Source organism: Lycium barbarum, chromosome 3 (assembly GCF_019175385.1).
Source record: "Lycium barbarum isolate Lr01 chromosome 3, ASM1917538v2, whole genome shotgun sequence".
NCBI classification, from domain to species: domain Eukaryota; kingdom Viridiplantae; phylum Streptophyta; class Magnoliopsida; order Solanales; family Solanaceae; genus Lycium; species Lycium barbarum.
Window position 1 is genome coordinate 131,419,098 of NC_083339.1, and position 17,099 is coordinate 131,436,196.

The 17,099-nt window shown below is 35.6% G+C and overlaps 2 protein-coding genes across 3 annotated transcripts; both read right to left on the bottom strand.

Annotated features, from left to right (window-relative positions):
- Positions 1-3,019: 3,019 nt before the first annotated feature.
- Positions 3,020-3,538, bottom strand: LOC132631368 (cytochrome P450 71A3-like). Its single transcript, XM_060346949.1, has one exon. It carries the CDS (start codon positions 3,536-3,538, stop codon positions 3,020-3,022), a length of 519 nt encoding a protein of 172 aa, XP_060202932.1.
- A 1,683-nt stretch (positions 3,539-5,221) lies between these two features.
- LOC132632569 (uncharacterized) lies at positions 5,222-14,894 on the bottom strand. Of its 2 annotated transcripts, none has more exons than XM_060348555.1 (2): positions 14,485-14,894; positions 5,222-12,642 (listed from the first exon to the last, which is right to left on the bottom strand). In XM_060348555.1, the coding sequence occupies exon 2, from the start codon at positions 8,557-8,559 to the stop codon at positions 7,426-7,428; it is 1,134 nt and encodes a 377-aa protein (XP_060204538.1). In that variant the 5' UTR covers positions 8,560-12,642; positions 14,485-14,894; the 3' UTR covers positions 5,222-7,425. The 2 variants fall into 2 exon arrangements, with proteins under 2 accessions (XP_060204538.1, XP_060204537.1); XM_060348554.1 differs by having other exon boundaries at positions 14,007-14,818.
- Between the last annotated feature and the right edge of the window lie 2,205 nt (positions 14,895-17,099).

The window sequence follows — 17,099 nt, forward strand, 5'->3', positions numbered from 1 at the left end:
CTAGGCAACCGAAGGTTTTTAAATGTGTGTAACTGGGGGGCTTGTGGAAGAGTTTCTCATATGGTGTGAGATGATTAAGAACAGTGGAAGGGAGAATGTTAATAATGTGTGTGGCTGTTAACAGGGCTTCCCCCCAGTAGCATGGTTTTAAATGAGATTGATACATAAGTGCCCTACATATCTCTAGAAGGTGCCTGTGTTTCCTCTCAGCTACCCCATTTTGTTGTGGGGTAGCAACACAGGATGTTTGGTGCACAATCCCTTGAGAAGAAAAGAAATTTGTAGGCAAAGTCCCAGACCCCAATTCATAGGCATTGTCTGATCTCACAACTTTAACTTTCTTCCCAAATTGTCTCTCAACATAGGCTAAAAAGAACTTCAAAATTGGGAAAGCATTTGATTTTGTAGACAAGAGATAAGTCCAAGTTGTTCTAGAAAAATCATCAACAATAGTAAGAAAGTATTTCTCCCCTTTATAGGTTGGAGTTTTGTAGGGTCCCCATGTGTCTATATGAATCATGTCAAAACAGTCATGTGAAGTAATGATACTGGTAGGAAATGGTAACTTGGATTGTCTAGCCATAGGACATACATCACAGGGAAAATCATGGTACTTGGACTGTTGCAAATTAATACCATGCATATTTTTCAATGAAGCATAAGGTAAATGACCTAATCTAAAGTGCCAAAGTCTGTTAGAAGAAGTGTTTGCTGAACTGAAATTCATTTCATTAATGGAATTAGGAGTACATTCATTTGAAATAGTACTTGGCAAGCAAGGCAAAGACTCAACACCAGAAACTACAGGACTATTGGCAGAAAATGAACTAGATTTGCTATTTAAAGAGACTGGGGGTTTGGAAAGACTGGATGTAGACGTAGATGTGTCATTCTTCAGTAAATATAGACCTCCAACAGCTTCACCAAAAATCTGTCTCCTCTGCATTGTATGGCCCTGTATGAAACACCCTATTTTAGTGAAAAGAATTTCTAACTCAGTTTCCTGCACAAACTGACTCACAGAGAAGAGATTATGCTTAAAAGAAGGCACATAGAAGACATTAAATAAAGTAATATGTTCTGTTAGACTAACATCTCCAACATATTTGACTGTGACCTTGTAAGAATTTGGTAAAGTGACAGAAATAGGACTGGGCAGTGATTTGAAATTGTGAAAAACTGTTTTGTCAAAACTCATGTGATGTGAGGCCCCTGTATCTATTATCCAGGGGCTTGATTGGAATTTTATGAGATAGGAAGTGTAGGCTGAAAAAAAAGCAGAAATACCAGCCATATTTGCACTATGTTGTTCCTCTGTACCAGTTCCATTCTGTACTGATCTGAACATATGAATGAGTTGTTCACATTGCTCCTTAGAAAAATCCTGAATATTAAAACCAGTAGGTTTCTTGTGCCCATTCATTCTAGTTCCCTGAACATCACTGATAATGGCATTTTTTTCTTGTAAAGTAGAAATAGGTCCTGAACTCATGTCCTCAACTGCAGTAGTTGCATTTGCTCTGGCATTGTTGAAAGGCTTCTTTTGCTTGTTTGTGAACTTGAAATCCGAGGGGTACCCTATTAATCTATAGCAGCCTTGTCTAGTATGATTTGTCTTCTTACAATAGGTGCAGAACAAGTTGTTACCAGAACTTGTATTCTGAAAATTCCTGGGATTAGAGGACTGTTGGTAAAAAGGCTGTGGATTCTCCTTCTTAGAATTAAAGTTCCTAGGATCATTCCATTTGTTGACACTAAAAGCAGATGATTCAGGTGTAGAGAAGTTCCCAAAATGCACCTCCCTTTGTGATTCTTGATTTAGCAAGATTGAGTAAGTCTGACTTGTGTTGGGTAATGGTTTCATCATTAGGATATTTGCCCTAATTGTTGAATATGCTTCATTCAAACCCATGAGAAATTGCATGAGTTTGATGTCCTCATTCATTTTGTGATTATGTTCTTTTGCTCCACACTTGCAATCACAGGTACAGTTCATAAATGTGTTGAGAACTCTCTGTTGATCCCATAACTTTTTTAATTTGTTGAAATAGTTTGCAACATCACTTGTACCTTGTGCAATGTTGTTTAAGTCTCTCTGTATTTGAAATAATTTTGAACCATCTGGCTGACCATATCTCTCCTCCAATTCATGCCACAGATCTGAAGCTGTCTGTGAATACAATAGACTTTCTGAAATATCTTTCGTCAAAGAGTTCAACAGCCATGCAATGACCATGTCATTGCATCTTCTCCACTGGTCAAAAAAGGGTGAGTTTTCATCTGGAATTTCAGATTTTTCATTTATAAAACACAATTTGTTTTTGGCTGATAGTGAAATCAATATTCCCCTTTTCCAGTTGCCATAACTTGATCCATCAAAACACACATTCAACAAATTCGTTCCGGGTGAATCTGAGGGGTTCAAATAATAGGGGTGATTGGGAGGAACAACATCAGATGTTGTTTTCTCAGCAGATCTACTTGAGATCTGACTGGAGGAAGAGTTTTCTCCCATTTTGAAGTTGAAAAAGAGAGAAAAAAAAAGTTGAAGAACAGGTCTATACTAGAGCTTGCTCTGATACCATGAAGAAATGAGAGAATTTAAACAACACAACTGGATTTTTTATTTTTATTTTGTATATTTCTCTGATGTATTGTATACACTGTTGTATCTATTTATGCTACTAAACTAGGGACTGGAAATGTAAATTCTATACTGTACAAGGAATGTAAATAAATAAAATAAATCTGCAAATTATCCTAACTAACTTTGTCTCATTCAAGTGCCATATTATATTGTATGGTAGAGTGTATCCTAATTATACTATGTGTCACATTGTTGGGCTGAAGAGAAAGTAATTTAGTTTGTGTGTACCGGAGGCCCAAGATTAATATGAGCCCAATAATGTGTAAAATTCAGAAGGCCCAAATATGTTTTGTCCAAAAAATGTTGAGCGTGTGTCAACTTAACGTGAATATGTTCTGTCCGTCTCTTTCAATTTAGAAGGTTGTTGAACAGCTATGGAGGATATTTCATCAAAGAATCACAACCTTGCCTGATTTTTGCAATCATATTCGTTGTTTCATCTTCTCTGACACCACGAAAAGATTGAACTCTTTTACTGCTGAGAAGGTTAAGCACCATAATACTTCTAACTTGCCTCCAATATTTACCAAATGGACTAAAGGCCACGTCCTTGGAGCGATAAAAGAGTCTATCAATGATGCTGGATTTAGGTCTGCTTGCCCAGACGAGATCATGAGTTTTCATGATATCACGAGCAGCCTCAACAGAGGAAGCAATGAGCATTGGCTTACTTCCCAAGTGAAGTAGCATGACTGGACCATGTTTTTCTGAAAGCTTATGGAGAGAACGGTGAGGATGTGTCCCAAGTTGATGCAAATTTCCTATAATTGGAAGCTTTCTTGGGGATGGTGGTAACTTTTTTTGGACGTTTGAGGTAGTAAAGAACCACTGATGAAGGAAGAAAATGAAAACAAGCAGAGGAATTAGAAGAGTATACCAGGGAAGATTCATATTTTTTTGTTTGCAGCGAGGAGTACTGAGATACAACTAAATCAAGATTTGGGTAACTTAGACTTAGGGATTCAAGTTACTAATAGCTGCTAGTTGAATTATTGAACCACTGTAGACGCTAAGTTGCAAGTTTCCCCGTGAATACTTTTTAAAAAAAATCCATCCCAATTTATATTAGGGTTGAACAATTCGGGGATTCAAGCAGCTCTTTCTTTGACTCAATAGATTCTTCGAGTAAGTTATAATAAAATTTAAATATTTGAAAACTACATAAAAAGTACGGAAAAAGCTCAACTATGTCATCGAACTATCGGAAATGACTCATCTATGTCACTCGTCAATAGTTTGACTCATTTATGTCATCGAATTATCGGAAATGGCTCATTTATACCACTCATCAATAGTTTGGCTCATTTATGTCATCGCTTGTTACCAAAATGACTCATCCATGCCATTTTTCATTAACGCCGGTTTTACAATACCAGATATGACACGTGGCCTCCAACTAGATTATGATTGTGGGTGGGTAGGGTGTATGGGTCGATTTTTTTTATTAATTTGGGGTTTAAAATTGGGCAGTTTTAATTAAACGACGTAAACCTCTAATTGGAGGTCACATGTCATCTGGAATTATAAAACCGGCGTTAATAAAAAATGGCATGGATGAGTCATTCTGGTAGCGGGCGATGGCAGAAATGAGCCAAACTATTGATGGGTAGCATAAATGAACCATTTTTGAAAGTTCGATGGCATAAATGTGCCAAACTATTGATGAGTGGCATAAATGAGTCATTTCCGATAGTTCGATTGCATATTTGAGCCTTTTCCATAAAAAGTATTATAAGTCTGCATAATTAATAATTCACAATTTATGAAAAGAATTGAAGAAAATCATAGTAAAAAAATTTATTTTGACTCCCTAAATAGGTAAACCTTCATATAAATTGAGACGGATGGAGTACTATAGTTTTAAGTTCGGTAGATCTATTTTAACATGGCAAGAGTTCTAAGGATTATGTCTGTTTTGTCATTAAATTATGTTTCGCGATCATAATCAAGCAAATCACACATTTCTTTGTCCTATCAGAGCTTTCAAATACCTAAAGAAAAGATCTTTGTATGAAAAAAAAAATACATATAGTGATATCGACCACTTTCTTGAAAAAATTAGTGATGTTGACCACTTTGTTCTTTATATAATCAGAACAATTATTCATTTCCTGATTCTCTCAGAACTTCGGAGTATACCTAAAGAAATGATCTTTTGGGGAGGAATATATACATACAGTGGGATCAACCTCTTTCTTGAAAAAAAAAAATATTTTACAAATTGAAAAGCATAAGTTTAGATTACTAATAATGATGCTTTTAGTTGTATATATTTGGTAAAAATGAACTTAACTTTATTTAAAACATTTTATTTATATTTTAACTGTTTTTGGGTTGTATGGTAGTCCATAGATGTGTCCACTAAGAAATGGTATTGATCGTGCTTTTATGTGTTTGGTGGGTCTAATGAGGCGGTGAATGTAGGTTTAACCCAATTAGACACGTAATAGGAGGGCCCATTAGAGTTTTAGTAATTGCAGCTAGGTCCCCTCCGTAACCCTATATAAGGCACATTTTTGTCTTCTCTATTATAATATTAAGAGAGTGACTGATAAGTGTGTGGTAGCTGTCCCGTTGACATCACGTGTCTAACCGTTTTACAGTCTGTTATGGCTCAAACAGGTACGCCGTTCGATCCTACTGATGTTTATTTATTTTGTGACCTATTATCATGTCAATCTTAAATTTATCATGTTAAATATCTTACAGTACATTGATAAATTATTGATAGAGGACAATTGATAAAGGTTGTGCGTCCACCAAACAATATATGATGGACCTAGTTGTTTACCAGTTCCCTAATGTAGTGCAGTAAGTAAATAACACAAGATATTACCGTGGAAAACTTCTTGCTCAAGGAATTAAAAACCACGACATACCACGTACCGAGCAACTTCAGATTCTAACTCTTGCAATCTAGGAATTAATTCACATAATCCCTCCACCCTTACAATATCCCTACTACAAGGAACTCTTGACTACCTCTAGCCAAGCCACTAATACACCTAGACTAACCCTAACCTAGTGTACCACTCAAACGCTTGTGAAGATTCACTTCCTATAAGCAACCTTTGAGAGTTCAACACTGTTTGACTATCTCTATCCCAACACACTAATAAACCTTGACTAACTCTAGCCAAGGGTACCACTCAATAGAATGAAACGTAAACTACCTACACAAAACTACTGAGAATTCAAAGTACCTACAACATCTTCCTTTTGAAAAGAGTAGGTTTACAAGTTTAAGAACAAACAAACAGAAACTTAGCACTCCTAGGACTTAACACAGCTTCGGTTGTAGAAGAACAAGTCCTTGGATTTGTTGAAGCTTTTTTCTTTAGCACACCTTAATGAGTGGAGACTTGCACTTTTGGATCTAAACAATTTCTGAATTTTGCAAGAATCAAATCTTCACTTTAGCAAGATGTTTGAATATGTAGAGAAGAGTGAAGATGACAACCCATAAAGCAACTCTGTTGCTGTACGCTGCTTTGTTGTACTGCTACAGTGGCAACAACTTTACAGCTATAGAGTTGATTGTATGAATACTTCAGGAGACTTGGTCTTTCTATCATCGTAACTAGTTCCTCGAGTAGGTTTGTCACCTCATCAAAACACCAAAACATAAGGTAGCATGGCTTATCAATTTCCCCCTTTTTGATGATGACAAACACATGTTGTATTCCTCCTGAGAACCAAGCTATAACAGCAACCAAAGATTAAAACAATCAATCCCATATCAAACAGAACAATGAATCAATCTAATCCTATTGTACCCATTATTCCCCCTTTTGGCATCATCGAAAAGGAAACTGAGTCCAGCATCGCTAACTCAAAGCCATAAGATTAACACAACACGAATCAATGTATTATCAGACAAGCAATTTATTAGACATAAAACAAAATGACTGCCCAAATCTATCAATGTATTATCAAAACATAGTAGTCAGAGCAGAAAGTGCATAACAGAAAAATTCATAAGTGTCAAACGTCAGTCAAAACATATGAGATCAGAATGGGAGGGCTAAGGGTTTTGGGAGGTCAGAGCATTGAGAAGTTTTTCCATGCGTTCACTGTCGACGCGTTACTCCTGAAGCATCTAATCCTTGAGCTCATCCACTTTGAGAGTTGATTTCTCATTTTCTATTTTGAGCCGCTCGATCTCAATTCTTGCAGCCTTCAAGGCATCTTGGGACCCAACTTTTTTCTCTCTTTCGATCAATAGAGCCTGAAGAAGCACATTCTCAGCCTTGACCCTTTGCTGTTGAGCAGTCATTCTTTCCTGTGCTTCCAACAGAGTCGAGATTGTAGAGGTGCTTCCAACACTTCCTTTCATGTGTATGCAATCACACTCTTCTAAAGTTTCCATGGAGAACATGTGTTTCTTGGATCTCTTGGTAGCTTTGTCAGTTCTAACTTTAAAATGTTCAAATACTTTAGTCAGAAAGAAACCATACGGAAGTCCATGTTTTCCTTCTAGTGCATTCAACACCTTGATTATGTGCTCAATCATGATTGAGGGAAGGTTGATGGGTTGAAAATTGGCTAATTCTTCTATAAGCACCAGGTCTGCGATGGAGGCAATGGTGCGACCCTCAGCCCTTGGAAGCAACGCTTTGTTAACCAACTCGAACATGAGTTGTTACTCTGCTTTCATTTCCTTCTTCAGAAGTCTTTCCCTCGCACCTGCATTGTCAACCATGTTTTAGGCAATCACGGCCTTGAAGCAGTCCCAATGATGGTCCTTATACCTTCAGAGGGAACCTTCAGAATTGTTCCTAGTACCTCTTCGGGTAACTCAAAATTTGTTCCACTAACAGATGCAATAAGGGTGCCATGGTCGTTAAAGTAGTAGAGATTGCAAAGAACTCAACTACCTGTGCCTTGTAAATATTTGGAATTGGTGGAGCAAACAGATGACTCCATTTCTGAAAATCAATAATTTCAAGCAATTCCCTCATTCCAAATTTGTCAGCAATTTCTGGGTCGACCACCGTACCAAGCAATACTTTTTGCTGCTTTAGATTTTCCCTTCTTTCATTTTCACTCTGACCAACAGATTTTTCCACTCTCTGTTTCTTTGAGGAACCAGATTCCTCATTACTTAAACTTTTTCTTTTCTTTGAGGATTTAGATTTGTCACCCCCCACTGGTGTGACTTTTTGTTTTCTGCTCTTTTTCTTTTCTTCCTTTATTTGCTCAAAAATTTCTTTATCATCATCATTTGCGGTTGTAGTTTCCACATCCACCACTTTAATTTCATCAGTCAATCGACTCTTCACCGGAGTGCTTCTGGTCTTCTTGGTACCTTTTGCTTTGTTTGCCTTAGGGGTTGAGTGTGTTGTTCGAGCAAAGATAGTTCTCACTCTGGATGCAGGTTTACTACCAGATCCTTTTCTTAACTTGAAGACAAGTGGTAAGTCCTCGTCATCAGATTCATTTTGACCATGCACTTTCTCAAGTGCAATCTCAGCCAAGGGTACAACATGATGGGATACAGGTTCAGGATTCAACATCAAGTCTCGGTTCATGTTGGGAGAACCTGGTGTTTCATCCTGTATAGAAATTGTCTTGTTTTCAGATTCAGACATTTCCTGTATTGAAGGAACAGGTCTCTCATTTTCTTCTTCTGAAAGTCTAAAATTTCCTATTTCACTTAAGGATTTTGCAAAACCTGCCATAAGAACGACATCACTATCCATCTTACTGGATCGATTTTGACCAATCCCAGAGATGGTCCCGTCTGCCTTTATAGCCGATTCCTCTACTGACTCCTCTACTAAATCATCTCCTTCTCTATGACACACAGAAGTAAGAGAGTTACCCATTTTCATATTATGATCTTCCTCAATTCCTTTGTTGATTTCTCTTGTTTGCTCCTCCTTATTGCACACAATCCCTTCCTTATGCATGTCTTGAGAGACTGATTTTTCGTTCTCTTAACTATATTTCTCTGTTCTCTCGATGGATTGACTAGTAACTTCTGTTTCATTTTCTTTTCCCTCCATCTCATCAATATCTCGAAAATATTTTGAGACAGACGTGGTGTGTTTGCTACTCTCAACTTGGTCTGACGTTTTTGGAGGAAGTGCTGACTCTTTAGGGGAGTGACTATTGACAGGATTCTGGTGAAGTGACACAGGGATTTTACTCGCAAGTTTGGGGTTCTGGGGAAGACAAAGGCTAATTCAATTTGAGTGAATTTTTGGATTTAGGTAGAAAAGATGTGAGGTTTGTCTCAGAAGGGGCTTAAGAGGTGAATTCTTTGTTAGAAATGATGAGATTCTAACTTAGAGAAGGATGAAGAAGTTCGAGAGAATTCGAGAGAGAGAGAGAGAGAGAGAGCGCAGGTTTGTATAACGACAACGAGAAGTGAGAGAGTGATTTGAATTTCTGATTTCAAGTGAAGGAATAAAGAAGCTATATATTACGGGTGCTTGAAAAGGGTAAAGCGACGATCGGGTCGGGTTAGAAAAAGGTATAACGTTCAGAGGAAGTTTTTAAGCATTTTAGCGAAGCAGTTTTTAATGACATGGTACTTAAATGACAATTTCAATTTTATGCAGATGCTGAAGAGACTACTAACCTGAGTTGCAGAGACTAGATTTCTTGACCCCTTTTGTTGATGTCATCAAATTTTGGCAATCATTCTAGCTTATGCCATATTTCTTAAAGCTTGCATTGTTCTGAGACATCTATCCGTGTAAACCTGTAATCAATACATGTGCAAGTTAGATGTTGCGAAGGAACACTTTTCTACCAGAATCAGAAACATCACTCTCTTTGAGAAATATGAGGGATCAGATCTCTTCATGTTTGCTCTGACACGACATCTTTGATTCCGAGCCTTCTGCACCTTTACTGTATTTCCTTCAAAAGTAGCCATTTACAAAGTTGTGGAAAGGTGTCCTCCCACAAGCACACGCTTTATTTTCTCCATTTAGGCAGATCTTCTCTTTTCTAGTGTTGATCAGGTTCCTCACTTTTTGTCTTCTGCTTAGCAGTGTCTTCATTTCTCCTTGGTGCATTTGCGTTGATAGGATGATTCTTTTCCAGAGAACTGGCTTGTTTGCAATGAGAGTACTCTGATCATTCTGCTTTAAGATTGCTTTTGCCAAGGGAATGATAAGGGGTAGTGGTATTTTGAAATCCACATTCTTATCTGTCCTTTATATTAGTCATATTTATGGAAGGGGTTGAGGACCAGATCTTCTGCAGAGATTTTTCCAGCTTGATGTTCACTTCACACAGGTTCTCCTGAGGCTCCTTATGCTTATGCTTCTCAGCTTCAGGGCTTATTTTGATTTTCTCAAGTTTGCTCTCGTGCTCACCCTGAGCTTTGTCTGATACCTCAGATGACGTATTCATCAGTTCTTTGATGTTGTTGTTTAGAAGGAGGTTTTCTCTAGTAACTTCCTCAACTTGTTCTTATAGATCTACGATGCATACGATTATGTCATCCCTCTCTTGTTCTGTACTGTCAAGTTTCTCAGCTATCTCCTTCTTCTCTTTAATGAGTCCATGAAGCTCATTTATCAATTTTTTTACCAGGGAGACTAATCTTTTGTGAGATTGACCTTCGAGTCTTGCTTGATTGTCAAGAGGATCTACCTTCTTCTCTTTGGCTTCATCATTTGAGTCGGTTTCCTCTTCAAGTTCCCTCATAGAGTCCTTCAAAGCATTCAAGGCCTACCTCATTGGGTCTTCAGCTACCTCCTTCTTTTGAGCCTTTTGTCGAGCTCTATATTTCTTGTAGTTGTCCTGTTGAGGTTGTCTTTGAGGTTTTCACGATGACTTTTTGTTTTTCGGGGATTCAGTACTTCATTGGGTCTTCAGCTACCTCCTTCTTTTGAGCCTTTTGTCGAGCTCTATATTTCTTGTAGTTGTCCTGTTGAGGTTGTCTTTGAGGTTTTCACGATGACTTTTTGTTTTTCGGGGATTCAGTACTTCTTCGAACGATTCTTTGGAATCTGTAAGTGAGATATGCTATTTCTAGTTATCATCACTTGACTCACTTCTTCTTTCATCATTTAGATTATTTCTCTTCTCTTCTTTGTTTGGTAAAGCACCATGTGAATGATCATTTCTAGGTGTTAACCTTTTAGAAAGAACCGGCTCTGATACCAATTAATAAAGGCTATGCGTCCACCAAACAACATATGAGGGACCTAGTTGTTTACCAGTTCCCTGATGCAGTACAGTAAGTAAATAACGTAAGATATTACTGTGAAAAACTCCTTACTCAAGGGATTAAAAACAACGACCTACTACATAGGATTTCAACTCCATTACACCGAGCAACTTCAGATTACAACTCTTGCAATCTAAGAATTAACTCACATAATCCCTCTACCCTTACAGTACCTCTACTACAAGGAACTCTTGACTACCTCTATCCAAGCCATTAATACACCTAGACTAATCCTAGCCTAGTGTACCAATCAAACGCTTGTGAAGATTCACTTCCTACAAGCAGCCTTTGAGAGTTCAACGTTGTTTGACTACCTCCAGCCAAATACACTAATACACCTTGACTAACTCTAGCCAAGGGTACTACTCAATAGAATAAAGGTAAACTACCTACACAAAACAACTGAGAATTCAAAGTACCTACAACAGTTTCCTTTTGAGAAGAGTAGGTTTACAAGTTTAATAACAAATAAACAGAAACTTAACACTCTTAAGACTTAGCTCAGTTTCAGCTGTAGAAGAATAGGTCCTTGGATTTGTTGAAACTTTTTTCTTGAGCACACCTTGATGAGTGAAGACTTGCACTTTTGGATCTAAACAATTTCTGGATTTTGCAAGAATCAAATCTTCACTTTAGCATGATGTTTGAATATGTAGAGAAAGAGTGCAAAGGATAGTGTTATACCCTATTTTAATCGGAGTCAAAATAATTTATAACATCCCGATAATTCCGGGGTTAATTAAAGTATAGGAGTCGCCACCTAATTATTTATGGTGAATTAGGGCACCTAAGGTTAATTAAAGTTATTTGTCTAAAGTCAACTCTATTTTAAAGTCTACGAAACCGAAAGATCTAAGTAAGGGTTCAACTAACCTAGAGGGAATGTATTAGACATTCTCTAAGATCCATTAATAATGATTAACCGACCGAACTTAAGGTTAATTAAAAAGGGCTATAAGAATACAAATATAATATTTTAAATATTTAAAAAATAGTTTGTAAATGTTGCTAAAAGAATCAAATCTTCACTTTAGCATGAGGTTTGAATATGTAGAGAAAGAGTGCAAAGGTAATAATTTCCCTAAAAGACTTTAGCTTAAATAAACTAAAGAAAGTGCGGGATTGTGTAACGTCTTACAAATATTTGGAGAAAATAAGTTATGCCGACTAACAAATTAAAAGAGTTATTGTAAGATTAATAGTAATAAAATTTTAAAATTTTTGTAGAAAGACTATTAGTTCAATACAAACTGTGAAAAGATTATTTTAACAAATACGTATTTCAAGTGTTAGAAAAGAGCTAAAGTGAAAAAGTTATCCATAAAAAGAACCAGTTTGCTTTGTTTTTATTTTTCAAACAAAAGCTAACGTTAGTGTAAAAATTCGTGACGTTTCTGTTTGTTAGAAAGATAAGGCTTAAGAAAACATCATATTTTATTTAACTTATATGATAAGTTCATCTATTAAATATTAGCTAATTTCAACAAATAAAATCCCTATATGATTCCCTACAGGAGGTAGAAACTTAAAACAAGCCAAATGAACACAAAAATCTAGAGTTTTAAAAGGATAAACACCAACATTAAACAACAAAACATTCATTCTTAGATAACCGAAAAGAAACAACAAGCATAACACTTTAAGATAGGGAATTGGAGGAAGATTATGGCAAATGTTCGCCAACTTTCCCCGCTTTTCATTTGTGTCGAGATGTGTTTGAGAGAGCGAGAAGCACGGAAGGATATACAAATGCACGTTTCAGGTCTCGCGGTGACGTCGAGTCTCAAAATGGGATTCTTTGGCTCTGGTGCGTCATGTAAACAAAATAAAAAAAAATAGTTAAGAGGAGAAATCTGATTCTTGGTGATATATGAAAATGAAAATGAGAAATGACATTATATTTAGTATTTCAACTTCAACAAACAAGAGGTCACAATATTTATGAAGTACAAGGAGCATACTATCAGATACGGTAATTTGAAAATCCAAGCAGATTCTTTAACTGTTTACTAGTAAACCAAAAACAAACGTTTTTCTTATATGATCTTGGAAACATTTCCTTTTTCGTATTCCACCAAAGGAAAGCACAGGAAAAACTCATATTATATTGAAACAACACTAAACTAAAAGCAATGCAATAAATCACTAGTTCATGAGAAAAACAGACTATATCTGAGTTGCCAACGAATATGTCCACAAAAAAGGAAAAGGGTGTGCTCTGAAGAGTAATACAGCAATCAATGTGGAACTATGAAAGTAACAAAATGAAGACGAAAAGCAATTTGCAATAAAGGAAGCTAGATATGATACCAACAAGTAATCAACACAACTACAATATGACACATATCTTATGGGAAATGGGCAAAGTGAAATGTCAAAACAAAGAGATGAACAGAGGTAGACGCACAGTGCGCTACTACGCGAGAAACAAATAGCTTCTCTAATACATGGCTTAGGCACATAGTGATATGTTAACTCCTATTATCAAGAAAACTGAACATAGTACATTTTAATCTTCTTACAACTTGACTTAGCCTATTTAATATTTCGATATAAACATAACGAGACATATAGCAACGACCTTAGTTGAAACCGAAATTTTTCAGCGTGAATGAACGTGATCTAACCCGGATAGCATGTTACCAAAGAAAACCACCCAATACGAAACTATAAAAAAAAAGATGTAGCACTAACATAATTCTTGGCTGTAGGATTTTATAAACAGATTCGTTTACACCTGAAAACAGAGCCTAACACGTGATTTTTTTAAACGCAGTGCTTTTAACCGAAAGGGGGGAAGTCAATATCAGGTAGTGAAAGAGTAAATTTAATGAGAGATCTAACCTAACATTTATCTTGATAGTTTATAATTTTTAACCAACTCATGAACCACCTATCCGTTTAAATAAAATGAACAGTGAACCAAACAAACGACTAAAGTGCAATTTCTAATAGGTTTCTAAATATAGAATTATTAACTAACATCCATCATATTTATACCGTGGTGACCACCTTTAAACACGTATTGTCAAGTAAGAGCACATCTATACTAACAATATGATTCTGGAGACACAAGAATAGCTCATAAACCATGATTTCCTAATTAAATGAAGTATACATGTTATACTAACAGTGAAAGAAAGACCAGAGGAAAAGATCGAAGTTCACCTCTTGCTGGTGCAGTGAACTGAGGGGCGGAGGTCTCGAATCTACTCTCGTATTGAGAGATTCGAAACTCGACTCAAAAAATTACAGTGCCTCTGTCGTAGTTAAATTTTTGCCGAGCAGCGACGAAAGTTAATCGAATCGTCGGGAACTTAACCTTTCGTCACAAATCTCAAATTTCAACAAAGTATTTTGATTTGAAGGGTTCAAGACCAGATTTTGAAAAAAAGAAACTCGAGATTTTTGTGACAGAAAAATACTCGCATCTCCCAATCAGTGTTGAATCCCCCCTCTTCAGATTTTAAGTAGTATTTATAGCTCTAAACTAGGGTTCCAGAATGAAATTCGTTCAACTTAATTCCAAATTCGCATCTTTTTGAAAAGATTCGAATCTTTCCCTTGGCAAAGGGGGGAAACCTCAAAGAAAAATTGAAGTCAAAGATTACCGTTTAAAACAAACAAAACCATAAAAGTTTTTTACCAAAAATGGAGGCACAAATGCTGATTATGCAAAAGAGCTTGCTGTATTTAGTCGAAAATGGCTTTCGCGTGCACAGAGGTCGAAAGGGACCAACGTTGATAAACTATAGACTTAGGGTTCTTTTGGTTGTGGAACCGTCCAAATCTTACACTGAAAAAGGGCTGACGACCTCTCTCTATGGATAAAAGCAAGGTAAATTTTTGCTAAAAATGAAAGATAGAGAGGAACAGGGGAAGGAAAGGGAAGGGTGCGGCGTGAAGAGAGAGAGAGAGCTGAAGCTGTGCGGCGCTGAAGAAAGTGATGAAACCTAATTTGTTTCATCTTTGTTTCAACAATCGGGTCGGGTCGGTTTCGGGTGGAAATTAATTGGGCTGGTCGGGTTAATGTTGGGCTGGTCCGTTAAATGGAGTGATGGTGAGCTGGTTTACTTTAAGGGGAAAATAACCTAACAATACCTATTTAAGACTCTATATTACAAAATATGAGAATACTTTTCCTTATTTATGAAACATATCAATAAAATTACAAAGTATACCAGATTTAAGCTTAATGGGATACCCACGATTTTAGGCTTTTTTTAAGGAAGAAAATCTGATTTAAAATGTGGACTTTATTCTAGGATAGTTACCATTCAACTTCTTCTTCTTTTTAAAAATATTTCTCTCTCCCCCCCCCCCCCCCCCTATGATAGACACCATTTTCATACCTAAAATTCATCTTCTCTCCTAGTATAAATTTTCAAACTAATATTACAAAGTATTTTTTATTACTAACTTGTGTATTAATTGTATATAAAAATTGATTTGCATCGTCTATATATGATCATTGTGTGTTTTGAAAATCTATATAAATTATATAAACTGTAGTTTTAAAAAATGTTGAAAACATATATACTTTCTCATAATCTATACATACTTTGATCAGGTTTTATACAATTTATATGTACTTTACCATAATCACAATATACATACAACTTTTATACATATTTCATACGTAGAAATTACAACGAATTTATACATATTGCATACAACAATTAATATATATTTATTTTCTGTGTATGAACTTTGTATGGAATCTGGTTTATATCAATTACAAGTTTATTATGCATACTTTTCTCAAAATTTATACATATTTTAATTAGATTTTATACAATTTATATGTACTTTATAATAATCAAAATACACATACAATTTTTATACATATTTCATATATAAAAATTATAAGAATCTATACAGTTATTCATATTGCATACGAAAATTATACATATATGTTTTTTGGTGTTTGAACTTTTTACATAAAAATTACCGATTATAATGGACTTTTTGAGTAAAAGTTGGAGAAAATTAGGTAACAATATCTCTTAATTTTGAATGGTGAGAGAAAAGTGAATGAAATAAGGAAGAAAAAGTTGGAGAAAATCAGGGAAATATATCTCTAAATTTTGAATGGAGAGAGAAATGTGGATAAAATAAGTAAAACAATTTCCTTACCTTATTTAATGTGTTTTATTTGGTTCTTTTTAATTTACCTAATTCGTATAGATTTTGTAACAAGTCTATTGATATATTTTATTAACTGAAAATATCGTCATGTTATGTAAATATACCCTCTTATCATGTACATATATGTATTTTGCCCTTTATTTAAACGGATAATGGGCTTAAAGATAATGGATTAAAATGTGGGCTAGGGGGAATCCGAATTTGGCCCTTTTCCTCCTATATTTAAATTATTTTTTGGGCTTCTAATTTGATAACTAGTACAATATATACTATGATAATTAGTGATTAATATGTAGAAAATAAAAGTTTTAATAAAGTAAAATTAATTTAACGAGTACAAATTCTAAAATGAAACGATGACGAACCATTTAAAATTTGTGATAAAGTAATACTAGTAATGTTGATAGTAGAATAGTGAAAATGAAAGTAACGATGTTAATAGTGGTAGAAAAATAAAAAATAGTAGTGAAAACAAAGTATTTAGCTCGTTAATAAATTTAAAAGCCCAAGGAAATAAATTAGAATAAAGGAGGGACAAAATTGGGTGTCAACAGACAACCCATAAAGCAACTCTGCTGCTGTACGCTGCTCTGTTGTACTGCTACAGTGGCAGCAGCTTTACAGCTGTAGAGTTGACTGTACGAACACTTAGGAAACCTGGACTTTCTATCATCGTAACTGGTTCCTCGAATAGATCTGTCACGTCATCAAAACACCAAAACACAAGGTAGCATGGCTTATCAATAATGATAATAGCCTTGGTTCTTTGCATTTTGCACCTTAATGTATATACAATTCTTTGATTTACACATTCTTCTATCTTTTGCGATTTGACCCTTTAGCTAGCCATTATTTATAAAATCATGAAAGAGAGGTAAAATAGCGATGATGTATTTCAATTTCAATATATTTGAAAAAGGAAGAGCGCTGAGTTGGATGAAGAAATCCCTCAAGAACCAGTCCTTACCAATTCATCAAGGCCTAAGCCTTTGAAATAGGTACAGTCAAACTTCTCTATAATTGTCATTCGTTATAATAATATTTCACAATAACGGCCTGATTTTCTCCGGACCCGATTTCTTATGTTATATTTTACTTCTCTATAACAGCATT

Excerpts from the sequence above, each read along its gene's own strand:
- LOC132631368 (XM_060346949.1), bottom strand. The coding sequence starts at position 3,538 with ATGAATCTTCCCTGGTATACTCTTCTAATTCCTCTGCTTGTTTTCATT.
- LOC132632569 (XM_060348555.1), bottom strand. The coding sequence starts at position 8,559 with ATGCATAAGGAAGGGATTGTGTGCAATAAGGAGGAGCAAACAAGAGAA.